We start from the raw sequence: 16,076 nt of genomic DNA, 5'->3' as shown, positions 1-16,076 counted from the left end.
AAAATCTGGGTACGCAATTTCTGCTTGTGCTCTACCAAGGACCTCCTTCTTGTGGTCAGAGACATCAAGATCACATGCCTTTTTATATGTTATGGTCTCATTCTCCAAGACTTTGACCCTTTCAAACACATCTCCTATATCCCTGGACCACCTACTTAACTAGTATTTAGTAAGACCTTTCAGTTTCTGGTGCAAGGTCGTCCACATAGCATTTCCTGGGACCAGATCGACGTCATAGTTTATCGAATCATTTTGATAATCTGTGGCTAATAATCCTTCTGCCCTATTCCTTACATATATAATAGCGCAGAAGGATAAAACCTATCTCATATTTTGTCGAATCATTATAATATATATCAGTGTCCGAGCATATTGTTTTTCTGTTCCACTTGAAGTCTTTGAGGGCTAATACATTTTTCAATGGCTGCACATTTGGCAAGAAGGTAAGATATTCCTTGCTATTATGTTTTAGATAAACTGATTTTGTTCTTTAATTTCAACTTGCCCAAATAAAGAGCAGTACATGTTCTAATCACTCTGTCATGTAATTTTTGCCTATAATAATTTTTTAAAGAGTTTCTGCATTGATAGTGTATAAGGATTTTTACTAAAGTTGACGTACGTTACAATCATATGTAACTATTCATAACAAGTATCATGTATATATCGCAAATTTGGAAAATAGAGTAAAAACTTGCTATATCCTATCAAATTACATTCATAGTATAAAAATTCGTTTTGACTGATTTAAATATATTTACTATTGAAACCAAACGGCATGAATGTTCTTTCTTATACCTATCTCCATGTCAAATACCTTCCCAATTTACACTATATGTAAATCTTACACACTACTGATAAAATGAAAGGATTTAAATTATATATACCGATACATATTATAAAGAGTTTCTATAGCATCATTGTAATTTTAACTCGAGGTAAATATTAAAGATTATAACATGCATAATCATTATTAATTATTTTAGGCTAGAAGGTAAAGTTGCAGTTATAACAGGTGCCGCTAGCGGCATTGGTGAAGCAGCTGCTAGACTTTTCTCAAGACATGGAGCTAAAGTGGTGATTGCAGATATCCAAGATGATTTGGCACAAAAAGTTTGCAAAGAATTGGATACATCATCAACCACTTTTGTGCATTGTAACGTTACAAAAGAAGAAGATCTAGAAAATGCTGTGAACATTGCTGTATCCAAGTATGGCAAGCTAGACATCATGTACAACAATGCTGGTATTATGGGAGCAATAAAATCTAACATTCTTGATAATGAAAAATCGGAATTCGAAAAAGTCATTAGTGTTAACCTCGTAGGTACGGAGATAATTTCACTTTTGTTCCCAAGGCTATTGCTTATGAATTCTGATTTTGGTCCTTGTGATATTTGACTAAGCATATTTAACTTAAAACTAATTAAAATGTGTGGTTTTAATGAAGGAAAGTCTTGACGTAATTGATAAAGTTGATTCCATGTGATCAGGAGGTCACGGGTTCGAGTCGTGGAAATAGTCGCCTCTTGCAGAAATGTAGGGTAAGACTGCGTATAATAGACTCTTATGCTCCGACCCTTCCCCGGATCACACGCATAGCGGGAGCTTAGTTAAGGATCTAAAGTGTGTTTTAATTAGCTGGAAGTAAAAAGTACTCAACCATATATCACAAGAACCAAAATCAGATCACGTCAATATATCCGACACTAAAAACGCAAATTTCCCTTGCAGGTACATTTCTTGGGATTAAACAAGCAGCCCGAGTCATGATCCCTCGTCGTCAAGGTAGCATAATTGTCACTGGCAGTGTGTGTTCATCGATTGGTGGCGTTTGTTCTCATGCCTACACGAGTTCAAAGCATGGAGTTTTAGGACTTGCTAGGAATGCTACAGTTGATTTAGGACGTTATGGCATTCGTGTGAACTGTGTTTCCCCATACGCTGTTCTTACACAAATGGCTTTTGATTCTTTAAAGAAGATGGGCAAAGAAGGTTGGGATGTTTATTCTACCTTAAATGGTGCAACACTTACTCCAAAAGATGTGGCTGAAACTGCTGTTTTCCTCGCAAGTGATGAGTCCAAGTGTTTTAGTGGCCAAGATTTTATTATTGATGGAGGATTTACCATTGAGAATTCAGGTTTCTCACTTTTCAAGTAATTTTACTTGATAAGTTCCGGTCATGCAATTATGCAATATGGTTTTGTACAATGGAGCCATATGTCTCCCCAGAGGTATCTAATTACAAAATAAAAATTTCACAGCTTCAATATTCTCCAAATGTACAATTTTGAACAATCTTAATGTCTACCAACACAGGCTACAACTCTTAATGTCTCTTACGAACCATTCAAAATAATTGAAAGCTCGCTCAGACATGGGATACCTGCAAGAGAAAACACCAATTTTAGAAGTTAATCCTTCAAAATTTCATACGACGAGATTCACCAAAATTGAAGAGACTCCTGTCATACCAAATGAATTTTAATGTGGATATTTGAATGCGCCTTGCTACTCTCTTAACCAGATTTGCGATGTCAATGACACCCTGTGTACACTTATGAACGTCTGAATGCCTTATCCAAGTAAAGCAAACAAGAAAAGAAAAGCTAGTTAGTTATATCCACAATTTACATAATCAGCAATCAATGTTCTCACATGTATATTACATTTAGGGTCTGTTTGGCAAGCCACCAGGTAATTAGAATTGGTGTAATTACTAGGGCAATAATTACACGGACAATAATTACACAGCCTCGTAATTATACAATTGTGTAATTACGACGACCTGTTTGTTTGTCATAGTGTAATTACAGTGTAATTACAAGTTTACTGTTTGGTTGCACAAGCGTAATTACACAATTAAATTAAATTTTAAATGAAGTAGTTATCAAAACATAAAAGTTAATATAACAAATATATGCCTAAAAATAATTTTTATATATTTTTCAAATCGATAATATTAGTTTAGATACTTAAAAAAACTAAAAATATACGTTTTGTAAAAACATCATGGAATTCATGTTTGATTAAATAATCTACTAATATTTATAAATATAATGTCATTACATTATTTAAATGTTTGACAAAACTAATCTATCAATTCTAACTAAAATATGAACAACATGTAATGTAAGGCAATACTACTAGAACAAGTAAATTGGAACCATGAATATAACACAATTTCAAAATTCAAAAAAAATATAGTTTAACATATGTTAAATTCCAACATAATAATAGTAAGTTTCACTATGCAACTTAAGATTAGGAAACATAATAAGTTTATAACCACATTCAACAACAAAATTCCACTTTAATTGTATTACTCATTATATGTCAAGTTTGTTAATGACTCATTATTTTTAATATTAGGAGGTGTAGTTTCAAAAAATAAAAAAAATAAAAAAAATATAAGCAATTACATGGAATCACAAGAAGCAAAGATAGAGAAATAAAAGATACATAATGTACAAAGAAAAATAAATTTTAAAATTTCAAAAGAAATTAAAAAGTAAAAATAAAATTTAAAAATTAATATAATAAAAATAAAAAGTTATAATAAATTAAAATAAAAATAAAAAGGAAAGAAACTAAAAAGTAACATTGTAATTACACAGTGTAATTACCACCAATTCACACCTCCCATTGAGAATTGGAGAGTGTAATTACACCCCTCCAATTACACTCAATTTCATGCTGACCAAGTAATTACTTGGCCAAACAAACATGTCAAACTGTATAATTACACTCAATTACACCGAAATTCATTTCCAAGGTGGCTTTCCAAACATGCTCTTAAAATTTCACACCAACACACACAAAACTAATAAGTATCTTCAACAAGTTTGGGACCCAAAAAAGAAGGAAAAAACAAACCCACTAAATAAATATATGTACGATAAGAATCCCAATTTTCGCTGAAAAAGAAGACAATCCCTTTCAGATCTTCAAGCATTATAAGTCATGAATTGAGAAAGTTATTAATTCATTTTTCATGTGTTGAAAAAGAAAAATACAAAGCAGAGCTTCCCCACCAACGGAACCAAGTGGATACTTAGACAAATTAACCCACATCACTGTGGACTTTCTGTTTAAAGAAAAATTTGCTCAATAATAGTGTGAGATGAAAGTTACCTTATTTAGCTCATTTTTCTGGTATGTTAGGATACCAGAAAAACCTCCATTGCCATCGGTTCTTGGCTTCTGAAAAGGTAATCAATAGACCATGGTTACTAAATGTAATGATGAAAAAATATCAGCTATTTCACTAAAAATCTAAGCTCCACAAATGTCTCTGTAAATTAACTAATTCATAACGGATAATAATATTGACCTACAGATGTCATAGCAGAAATTTTAGCGATAACATGTATCTCAACCACATGTGTTTGCACATAATCATTCTCTAATACAGATATGCACCACTAACTGCAAATATCTTCAACATGTATATATTTTTATGCTCAAAGACTTCAATTGAAAATATTAGACGACAACTTAGAATTTGACCATGGGAAAAGATATGATACAACAGGACCATGGAAAGAAGCATAAAATTCATTCTCAGTTTGCAAGCCTAGCACAAGCATTTAAGTTATTGAAAATTGCTAAGAAAGTAGACAAATTTCAGCCTTAGATTTAACCAATATCGCAGACATGAAACCCAAATTCTGTGTTACCTTTACTTGCTGTCTCAGAAACAAATCTGGACCGTAATTCTGTGACTTGCTCTCATTTTTCTCCTTATTGTTAACCCTGCTTGGTTTAGGTTCCTTATCAGTGCAACTGCTAGGATCATGTTTCCTCGACCTATCTTTGTGTTTGTGCTTTTTGTGCTTCTTCTTTTCCTTGCACTCATTCTTCAATTTAGATGCACCTATAGGGAACCCAATTTCTGCCTATAGACAAAAAGACAAGTTACTTAGTACAGCAGATGAAGGCTTGAGCTAGCACTTCCCAAAACAGTAAAAGAGCACATTGAGGATTAAATGGTGGATTATTACCAATGGCAGATCGGTGGATGTTGCTTCTCTTAGCTGAAAAGCATCAGTAAGAAGATCCAAGCCAAAAGGACGCAACTGTACACATCTATGCCCCACATAGGGGGAATTTTGAGACAACTGATCGAGTTCCATTCCTTCACCTTTCCTTATTTCTGTGTCCCCCACCACATTCCTGAGGTATTGTGTCTCAGATATAGAGAGTGGTAGAGACCTCTTGCAGAACAAATCAAGATGTTTCCTAAGTTTACAATGATTTAGAAGATCAACTGAACCACCAAGTTCTCTAGGCCCTGAAGAAACAAAAAAACCAGGCCCACATGATGGGAAAAATCCGTTCAGATAATGAATATCCAACAGAGAGAATGTAAAAGCATGGGTAAAGCTAATGTTAAAGCCAAATTTTTAACCACTTCACGCTCTTCAAATCCTGCCAATAAAAGTATCAAATTCTCTTTTATGATCAACAGGATGATGAACACGTGACTGAAAAGTCCCCGATTTTGTGATGCGGAACCCAAGATCAAAAAGATTAATAATGTAAATCTAGTAAAAAGTGATGTAGGATAGCAAGAACTAGTATGGAACTGAAAGACCAAAATAAGAAACTTACAAGGAGATTAGACCTTAAGATTAGAAGCACAATTAACCATGGATATACCAAATTTACAACCTCAATAGCAGTCAATCAACGAACCTAAGATAGAAGATTATGTAGAAGGAAAAACTATCCTTGAAGACAAGTTCATGGTAGAACTTAAGGAGAACATCCAAAACTTTGAAAGGGCTGAACATATTTCATATAACACTCGAATGTGTGATCCCTTACAATGAAAAAGTGATGGCTATTTATAGAGCCATTTCAACTACTCTTGAACTAGCTACAAGTGTGAAAACAAACACTAAAAGGGTCTTCAACGGCGGTTGCATGCCAATCTTCAACAATGGAGGCCACAAAATCACCAAAGACATCTTACGAAAAGCTTTAAAACCTAGCAATACAATATGACTATTTGAAAAATGATACGAGCACCCTCCACAAAATTGCAATCAAGGATCTATGTTTACCAACCGGACCAATCACGAGAGCAAAAGCTAGAAAAGTTCAACCAATGCATGGGTTGGTAAAGAAGCTTATTAATAAAAGCTAGGAATTCATGGGCGTGGATGAGAATCCAAAATTAATACATGTATCTCAAGTGAGGTAGGGGTAAGGTCTGCGTACACACTACCCTCCCCAGACCCCATTTATGGGATCAAATTGGGTTTTTTGTTGTTTATCTCAAGTGAGCCTAGGATGAATTTGTCAACTTCAAAATCAATTCTAGAATAGTGCACGATGAATTTAGTTGTGAAACTTACCAGAAATGTAGTTCAAGATGTTTTCTTTCTAGAGAATCAAAGATTGAGCAATTTGAATACCCCTAGACAAAATTATGGACTTTCTACCAAAACTGCGCCAATCTGGCTGGTTTTCCAATACAAGAGAACCAAGTAGTCAGAATGTATCGCTACGTTTTTGGGCTTCCATAAGATGGTTTTGATGACTTTCTGCCCTCTATTGTTTAAGATTGCATGCAACCACTATTAAAGACCTTTTTAGTATTTGTTTCACACTTATAGCTAGTTCAAGAGTAGTTGAAATGGTTCTATAAATAGTCATCACTCTTTCACAATAAAGGATTAGACATTAGAGTGTTATATGAAATATATTTGAGAGTTTCGGAGGAGTTCTACCCGAACTTGTGTTCGATTACTTCAAGGATAGTTTTTCCTATTACGTAATCTTCTATTTTAGGTAATAGATTAGAATATTTAATTGACTGCTCTTGAGGTTGTGGATTTGATATATCCATGATTAATTGGGCTTCTAATTTTGATGTCTAATCTCCTTGTACAACGACGATAACAAATCCAGTGTAGTCCCACGAGTGGGGTCTAAGGAGGGTAGTGTGTATACAGACCCCTACCTTGAGAAGGTAAAAAGGTTGTTTCAGATAGACCCTCGACTCAACGAAAAATGCAAAAAGAAGCAGTAGCACTAGATTGTATCATCAGCAACAACAACATACTTAGTATATTCCCATAACAAGGATCTAGGGAGGATAGTGTGTACGCAAACTTTAACCCTACCTTGCACGGATAAAGAGGTTATTACTAACAGAACCTTGGCCCAAGTAAGCACAGTATCAACAATAAAGAAATGTGATATAAAAAACAAACAAGTCATGGAAAGGAAACAAGGAATAGCGGGATATTAACATACCGAAACACAAGCAATATCAGGTAATAATAGGAGTCCAAGAATAAGCCACAACTAGGGTAATACTAAAGCTACCGGTATGTAAGGGGAATACGCTTTACTACTTATTAACCTTCTACCCTAATCTTCGTCCTCCACAACCTCTTATTAAGGATCATGTCCTCAATAAGCTGAAGAAGTATCATATCATGCCTAATCACCTCTCTCTAATACTTCTTAGGCCTTCTTCTACCCCTCATTAGACCCACCATGTGCAAGCTCTCGCACCATCAGCAAGATAACAAGAGAACCAAAGCAAATGCAGTAATGGAAAATCTCAAAAAATAAGAAAGCACAAGACTAACACTAACACTATTGGCTTGGACAAGGAAAATGCACGATTACATACTAACCTTCTCCCTAATTCTTGACCTTCACACCTTCCTATTGAGGGTCATTTCCTCGGTAAACTGAAGCAACGCTATGTCCTGCCTAATCATCTCCTCCCCAATACTTTTCTGGCCTACATCTGCCTCTCCTCAAATCCACCAAAGCCTATCTTTCACACCTCCTTATTGGGCCATCATGTCTCTCCCTTCACATGTACAAACCATCTAAGCGTCGCTTCCCGCATCTCTTCTCCCCGGAGGCCACGCCCACCTTGTCTAATCTCCTTGTAAGTTTCTTATTTTGATCTTTCAATTCCATATTATTTATTGCTATCCTAGGTCACTTTTTACTAAATTTACGCCATTAATCTTTTTATCTTGGATTCCGCATCACAAAGTCTGGCATATTTACCTTAAAATAGTTTTGAACATTTCTTATCCACTTTTCTGATAAATATTTCTTTTTTTGTTTTACACGTATTCTCAGAACCTGAGCTCTATCGATACATACAAGTGGTGGAATATATTAGTAGTCCACTTCATACGCGGCATGAAAAAAGTTAAAAACTTAACTTAGGTGACTTGCGGTAGAGAAAATCTTGAATGTGTAAGAGAGCACTTAATTAGGTATGAAATGTAGAGAGAGATAGTAAAGAATATGGCACCCACTACCTCTTTAGTTCAACTCATGAGGGGGCATAGAAACAAACATATAATGTTTATATCAATGAATATATAACACTAATGTTGCATTGTTAATCCAGGACTCGTGGTAACATTAGTAGACCTAACTTAATCATATTCTAGAAGTTAACTCTGCCTAGTCTATAAATCATTTGTGGAAGGGAAATTAAAAAAATCCCCCTTACAGATCTCCCAAGAGCTAAACTAATGTCAAAGAAAATTTTTTGTAAGCAATTTTATAAGAGCAGATACTTGTACCTCATCAGAGGCTTCATACACCTGATCATGAATCATATGCAGCATAGTGCAGCATAACATTCATATGCTAACAAAGTATGAATGAATTGGATTTGAAGGTATAAGAATTGGATTTGACAGAGTATAAGTGACGAAAACCCTAAGTCCACAAAAGCAATTGGTAAATCAGAACATCCTTATGATTCCTCGCGACTTATCACGAACAGTTATTACAGACAACCAATATCTAATAAAACGTGGTAGTAACCCGTGTCAGAGGCAGTCAGCTTAAGACTTTCATCAAATTTCATCAACTGATCTGTTTACGATCAGAAGCATTTTGAAGCTCCAATTTTTCTCTATCACTGGTTTAAACCTCACGAGCTTTTTCCTCATCGTGACGCTCTGATGGACAGTGAATATAATAACAGAATCAATCAAAAAGGAGTTTTTCCACCATAGGAGGTGATGAAAAGTTCTAGAACAAGTTTATTTCACACAAAACAGTTTCCAGCTTCTTGACCACTATTTTATAGAGTTCTGCCACACTATCAATGAGTAGGAAAATGATTTCAGATTTTATTTATTAAAAAAAAAAACTAGTACTGCTTTGAGCCACTGCTCTGGAAGGTATTACCAGATAATTACAAATTAAACGGGTGAGAATTAAAATGAAAAAAGATACATAGAATATCCAAGACAAAGCACAGGATATCATATACTCCATAAGTCCTCAACATACTTCAGTGGAAGAAAGATGGTTACTTTAGATAAAACTGGCATTAGAAGTACTTGCTGGAGGAGACGTGCTAAAAAACACTAGATAATTGCCTCTATAAGTACATGTAATAATGGATCCTCATGAGTGTGACAAATTAAGTATTAGCAGATCGGCCACACTTATATCTTGACCAATGACCACAAGTTAATCATTCAAAATTTATCTCGACGACAAGTTAGTCTCCTGATGCCAAAGTTTTGGTCTTGCACCAAGCAAGGTTTTCTCTAAGATTCTGGTTTTGATGACCTTTGGAATCATCATCAAACCAGAAATTCCATGGCATAATAAAGTTCTCAGACTTTTATTAGAAAAGACTAATGAATTGTCAGATGTGCTACTGGAAAAAAAATGCTCCACTAAATAATAAAGAGCATTCTGGTCTACAAACTTGCATTTCGTCGCATAAAAGTATTACGAAATTGAAGCAAAGGGGAAAAAAAATCTAGTAGCAAATACTGAACCCTCAAACATCCTACCTCTTCCAAACTTCCTGATATCAGGATCCATCGAGACTATGCAGTTACTGACTTGAATATAAAAAGACCTTCAAAGAGAAGATATATTAGCAGGTTGCGTACAGACACAAAGCACAAAACAAGATGCCACCAATAAAATAGTATACCGTAAAAAGGGAGAAACAGAAGGATAGCACTCAAAGATATTGCAACTACAGATAATCAGCAAAAAACCAACACTTTGCCTAAGTCTTTTGACTCTCAGCCCTCCGCACTAAACTACTAAACATATGACCACAGAACAAACTTAGTTGACAAACACCAATACAAATGCATGTGCAAAAACTTCTAGTATATGCCAGGGTCAATCAACATTTTGAGCCTGTACAGTTGCCATAACATTTCATATACCGAAACTTCCCCTAGTTTACCTCAGGAATTTATCTTTATATTACTTATTAGATAATCAGATAAGTGGTTCAAATCATGTTATCCGGAAACTTAAACTGCATTCGCTCCTCCATATAAAGATAAACCATTTTACACAACCCAAAGTGAGGACAGGCACAGATTATGGCAGCCAATATTCAGTATAATTTACTAGGTGGGTCCTCGATAATTAATAGTCTACAACATCAACCGCGCCTCAATTCCAAACTAGTTGAGGTCAACTATATAAATCCTCTATATCATATCCAGTCCATAAAAACTACTCAATAATTTGTCTATTTCAAAAAAACTTCGCCATTCTCGAAATCTCACACCTATTCCTACACTATCATAAAATCTCTCAGGCATAAGGTAAGTGTGCTGATAATTACAAATCTTGTCAGCTGTGTCTATTATGTTAACCACCGACATTTGTCTATCTAACAAACAAAAATATATTTTGGACTGATTGATTAGGAATCAATGGGAATCTAAAATCAATTGATTTCAAAAGCATTCGAAATAGTAGAGATTTTAAATCAATATTCGGATGGTAAGAATGAGTTGGTAAATGGCTTGAAATTTTAAAATTAATACTATAACTTTTATCGCAAGAAGAGGGAACTCAGAATTGGAAAAGTGATTAGGGTTTTATTTACTTACAACTCGATTTGCGGGAGAGAGAATGAAGAAATAGAAAACAGCCTCTTATTTTGGGATTATATAGAGTTGGAGGGCGGAATCCGACGGACGCCCAACTAACTAGATTTGGGCTTTCTGTCGAAATGGGCTAATTGGGTCAAAAGGCAGCGGGCCGTGTGAGTTTGAACTGGCCCATTAGATATTTCATTCACAACAAAAGAATTTTTTTTTTTAATTTTTACCTAACTATGCTATATTATTATAAATCTATATATCTATATCTATCTATATTATATAAAAGCACAAAGGCCCTTAGCGAAATATCGTTCGCCTTTTTTAACCTCTAAAAATAAAGTCCATACTAGACAAAACAATCATTTAATTATTTCTCTAATAATTAAAAAATATTTATTTAATAAATTCCCTAATATTTAGGGATATTCATTTAATTATTCTCCTACTACTAAAGACTTTAATTTTCTATTCCTTTTAATTCTATAAGTCGTGCCTTTTCAAATCCATGTAGATTTAGTAGGGTTAAATTTCATGAACTTTCAATTACCACTAGAAAAATTTCCGAAACTTTTTACTCCTTATATGTTTAAGATGATCTTTTAATAAAATTGTCATCACTGTAGCACCCTGGAAAATTTCGAAGTACTTAAGCGTTATTAAGAAAGTTGTGTGTGCTATTATATTATTTCGTGTACAGACGATGACTATTAATATGATAGATATCAATTGAATATGATAATAAGTGTACAAGGTATATTATAAGTGATGTGGGGTCTAAATGATAGCCCTAAATTCAAGTCAAGTTGAAAATTACATGATAGACTAAAGTTCCAAATAAGTACGCACAAGACCTAATTTTTGGATATATATATATATATATATATATATATATATATATATATATATATATATATATATATATATAAGGAGTTATGTGATGATAAAACTCTATCAAATGAAAGGTCTTTGAGTATAGTTTCTAACGCTTCAAACCGTTTGTCATTTGGACATTCCTACAAGAAGTTATGACCAAATTATCAAAGGTTGGCGGAGGAGTATGCGGATGCGAAGCATCCGGGGCCGCGTCCGAAAGAATGGCTGGCAGTGAAGTGCTTCCATAGCATCCAAGGCCGCGTCCGAAACCCAGAAATCCAGGCATATAAATACCCAGAAATTCTTACTCAATATACATGAGTTCTAACATCATTCTTGCATCCAAATGCTATATTTCATCATCAAATCCTCAAGAACACTAAAATTACCAAAGTTGTAATTTTTCAAGATTGAGCTACTAGAGGTAATTTCAATGCTTCAAACTTGTTTATTATGAGTAATTAGAATTATTTGAAGCATTTGTTACAAGTTTTTATAGTTGAAAAATTGGATTATAAAACTCTAGTTCATGGCATGAATAGTACTTTTGAGAAAATAAGAGAGAAGATGAATGGTAATCTTGGCGATGAAATTTATGAATACAATAAACCCATGAAATTATTTATTAGCAAAAGATGGAAGTGATCAACTAAGTAATCATCCGAATTGTATATTTTGCAAGTGTTGATTATGGAAGAGTATGAATAGTAACTTAGTGGCAATGGACAATTGTTGTAGTATCATGAATGACTTCGAATGGGTATTAAAATATAAGAATGAAGTTGAATGGTCTAACTTGTAAATCTATTTGGCGATTTGAGTTGTTGGAAGCTTGTAGTCAACTTATGAGCCATATATGCATGTTGATCAATATCTTAGGTCATATTTTGATATAATTAGGATATCTAATTGTAGATATCGACATGTTGGTGATATTGAGCATTTTTCAACGTTGGGATGATTGAGGAGGATCGAAAGCTTGTGAATGTTAATAAAGTGAAAGCGACGTAAGTTGATTAAAACTTACTCTTCTTGAGGGATTTTCTCTAAAAGCATGTTTCGAGTTAATATTTAAGTTGTTGCAAATGTGCTTTCGTGCTTGTGGGGACAAACAAGTATGGATGTCTCCATATACTAGAATATTATGTTGCATATGTAGTGCCATGCCATTTTATAAAATTTTATTTTAAATCTTGTTGGCAAAATGACACTCAAGGTAAATGCTTATGTATTGACAAGAGTATACATATTTGAGTGCTAAAGATAAGTTTTCATGGAAAGTATTTCTTTTGGAAATTGACGAACAGAATAACACATGTGGTATCTTTTTAAAGATCGATATTAAATTGCTAAAGACTTTAGCATGTAAAAGGTTATTTATTTAATTTTTGTTCAAATGATTTAGATTTTTCTATAAATGTTATGAGTTGATAAAAATAGATCTTTTGAAGCTACTATGCTATGAATCTATTTTTGAAGTATTAAATATGTTGGGAGTTACTTGTATTCACCGAGATTGACTTCGGATATATTGTGTTCGTTGTCATGAAACTACGTGCTGGTGTAGGCGTAGATGATCACTTTGTGGTATAGACTACGACAGAGTGCTCTCCCTCGAGAGAGTACTATTTTGTACTATTATTAGCATGGCTGAGTCGATTCATATGGCACTACGATGAGACGACCTGAGCAAGTAGGGTATATGATACTTGCCGCTAGGTACATAACAGAGTTGACTTTCTTATGTCGGTGATGGTATAGTACTCCTAGTGAAAGGTAAGGATGATTTTCTAATGTTTAGGCCTAAGAAGCCGAAAGTGATTTTAATGATTTAAAGCAAATGAAATGATTTTTTATGATTTTATCCAAAATCTTGGATTGGTGTAAATATTTTAAAAGTTTATATTGTGGGTTATATTTCACTTGAATTTTATTCAAAATGACAAGGGTCATGAATTGATAGAATTTCTTATCATTTTATTTCAAATATTGGTCCATTATTTTTATAAAGTTTGTCCCAAAAACTTAAGTTAGAAACAGTCTATAACACTTATTGAGTATCAATGTGGTGTACTCAGCCCTTAGGGGGCCCCCTCTAGGGCCTGACCTATTTTACATGTTTCGGGATGAGTACGATACGTGGCATGCAGTCAGGACTAGGATGACTCTCTTTCGGAAGTATATGGTGAGGTACCACTCTTATTTCGTGGTAGCTATCATGTTGTTTTTTTTTAATTTATGCATGTCGGATATTGGCCCAAGTGCTTAATTCTATTATTTCGTATAGAGGCTCCGTAGATAGTTGTGAAAGTATATAGTAATGAGGTTGTACACGACATACTTGAAAATATAATTATCTTACTTAGTCCTGTTGTTATTATTATGAAAGGTGTTATGTGTGATTTTTAATTGGAAAATATTTTATTGATAATAGGCTAGATTCATATAGTTTGGCGACTGTTTATGCCCCAACTTGACTATGCTTCACTGTTCTAGGATAGTTAAATGACAATAAATTGGCTCTAATTGTGAATTTCATATTTTGCAGGAGCGAGTTGCGCTTATGAGGATTTAGGACGGTGTTTGGAGCTAAATTAAAGCAAGGGAATCCCCTCGGAGCTGAGTACGTGTGAAAGAAGAGAGAGAAGAAGAGTTAAAATGCTGAACCAGCTTAGCGCGACCGCTCTAGCCCAAAAAATTGAGGCAGAATATTATGCAATATGCGCGGCCATTAGCGCGGCTGCGCTAGTCCAGTTCGGAGCACATAATTTTTGGGGTAAACTTGGAAGTTTGGGGGTAATTCCACTTAACCTATAAGAGGTCCAGCTCGCCCAATGAGACATTCTCAAGGTTTTTACAGCTTAGTTGAAGGCAAGAAGAGGCAAGGGGGATAATTCGACATTGAGTTCTACCTTTCTTCCTTTTGTATTTATCATTTATGATGAATTTTGTTGTTGTTAGTATAAATACGATTATGAGTAGCTAATTAGTTAGTCTAGAGTTTTGATAGAACCTGTTGAAGGATGAATTTCGTGTTATGTTAATATAGTTTGCCCAGTTTAATCTCTATTTGTTCAACTACGTTCTTGTTGTAGTTAATTGATAGGATCCTCAATTAGCTGTGCCTATTTAGTATGCATTACTCGGGAGAGAGTGCATATTTAGGTAATTATTGAAAAACACCACTCCTAAAGTATATGAGGAATCAATAACCAAGGGTTTAAAGGTGGGATTAGGGATAACGAAACCTTGGGTGCGATCTAAAGTGAGCAGTAATAAAAGTCAGTTAGCGTAACTCGGAAGAGTGCGTCTAGTAAATTATCGTAATTAATCGGGAGAGATTTACGGTAGTAAGAGTGTTCATGATCGATAGAGACGATTAGGCATTCTATGTGAAACATAGCAGGAAGGGATTCCATCAATAAGGGAAATCACAACCTTAGATCCTTCTCTTATCTATTTACAACTCAATCATAGTTAGCTTTTAGTTTATTTAACGTTATTCAGTTATAGCTAGTAAAAATATCACCGATTGTTATTCAAAATATCTGGGAAGTTGATCACGAAGAATTTAGTGAGTCTAACAAGAGTAATTGGTAGGTTAATTCCCTGTGGATTCGACTCTAGGCTAAATAACTTGATTATATTTGCAACGACCGCTTGTCCTTTTTATAAGGCATAGTTGGGCATGATCAAATTTTGGCGTCGTTACTGGGGAACTAACGGTGTTATCAATTACAGTTGAAAGAAATACAAAAATTCTTAGTGTAGTCAGTTTTCTTTATTTTCAATCTATACATTGAAATTTTAACGTTTGTTGACTTGGCTGTACAGGTGCATGCCTAGAAACTCATCGAGAACTGGTGAAGTATTTGAAGCATTATCAGATCCCGAGAAAGTTTTCAAGGCCTTGAATCGGGCCAATCAGAAAAACAAACAACAACAATCAACTGAACAATTCGAACCAGACATGGGGTATAACGTGGTAGACCCAGCTGCGTCAGTAGCGCCGGTAGTGGCACCTCTTGTGCCAGTGGCTGCTCTATATGACTGGGCACAACCCACAGTAGAGAATTTGTCCACAGCGGTATTAGTCCCGCAGATACAGGCAGAATCTTTTCAAATCACGAACAACATGTTGCACTTGTTGCAAAACAATGGATTATTTTCGGGGTCATATATTGAAGATCTTCAACAACACTTGAAGAATTTCCTATCAGTCTGCAAAACTCAAAGGTAGCCCAATGTAACTCAGGAAGTAAAAAAGTTGTTATTGTTTCCATTCTCAGTGACAGGAGCTGCCCAGACTTGGCTAAATTCACTCCCC

General features: G+C 34.6%; 2 protein-coding genes across 3 annotated transcripts; one reads left to right on the top strand and one right to left on the bottom strand.

Annotated features, from left to right (window-relative positions):
* Window positions 1–313: 313 nt before the first annotated feature.
* On the top strand, window positions 314–2,282 carry LOC107814954 (borneol dehydrogenase, mitochondrial-like). Its single transcript, XM_016640458.2, has 3 exons — window positions 314–443; window positions 987–1,327; window positions 1,735–2,282. The coding sequence occupies exons 1-3, from the start codon at window positions 421–423 to the stop codon at window positions 2,160–2,162; spliced, it is 792 nt and encodes a 263-aa protein (XP_016495944.1). The 5' UTR covers window positions 314–420; the 3' UTR covers window positions 2,163–2,282.
* Window positions 332–10,930, bottom strand: LOC107814955 (putative mediator of RNA polymerase II transcription subunit 19b). 2 transcript variants are annotated; one of them, XM_075253436.1, is made up of 7 exons: window positions 10,883–10,930; window positions 9,812–9,879; window positions 5,006–5,295; window positions 4,682–4,900; window positions 4,137–4,205; window positions 2,477–2,570; window positions 332–2,388 (listed from the first exon to the last, which is right to left on the bottom strand). In XM_075253436.1, the coding sequence occupies exons 2-6, from the start codon at window positions 9,840–9,842 to the stop codon at window positions 2,514–2,516; spliced, it is 666 nt and encodes a 221-aa protein (XP_075109537.1). In that variant the 5' UTR covers window positions 9,843–9,879; window positions 10,883–10,930; the 3' UTR covers window positions 332–2,388; window positions 2,477–2,513. The 2 variants fall into 2 exon arrangements, 1 of the variants encoding a protein (XP_075109537.1); XR_012709439.1 differs by lacking the exon at window positions 10,883–10,930 and having other exon boundaries at window positions 2,477–2,578; window positions 9,812–10,866.
* Window positions 10,931–16,076: the final 5,146 nt, after the last annotated feature.

This window comes from Nicotiana tabacum, chromosome 5, assembly GCF_000715075.1.
Source record: "Nicotiana tabacum cultivar K326 chromosome 5, ASM71507v2, whole genome shotgun sequence".
Classification (NCBI taxonomy): Eukaryota; Viridiplantae; Streptophyta; class Magnoliopsida; order Solanales; family Solanaceae; genus Nicotiana; species Nicotiana tabacum.
This window is presented reverse-complemented; position numbering and strand designations above follow the sequence as displayed.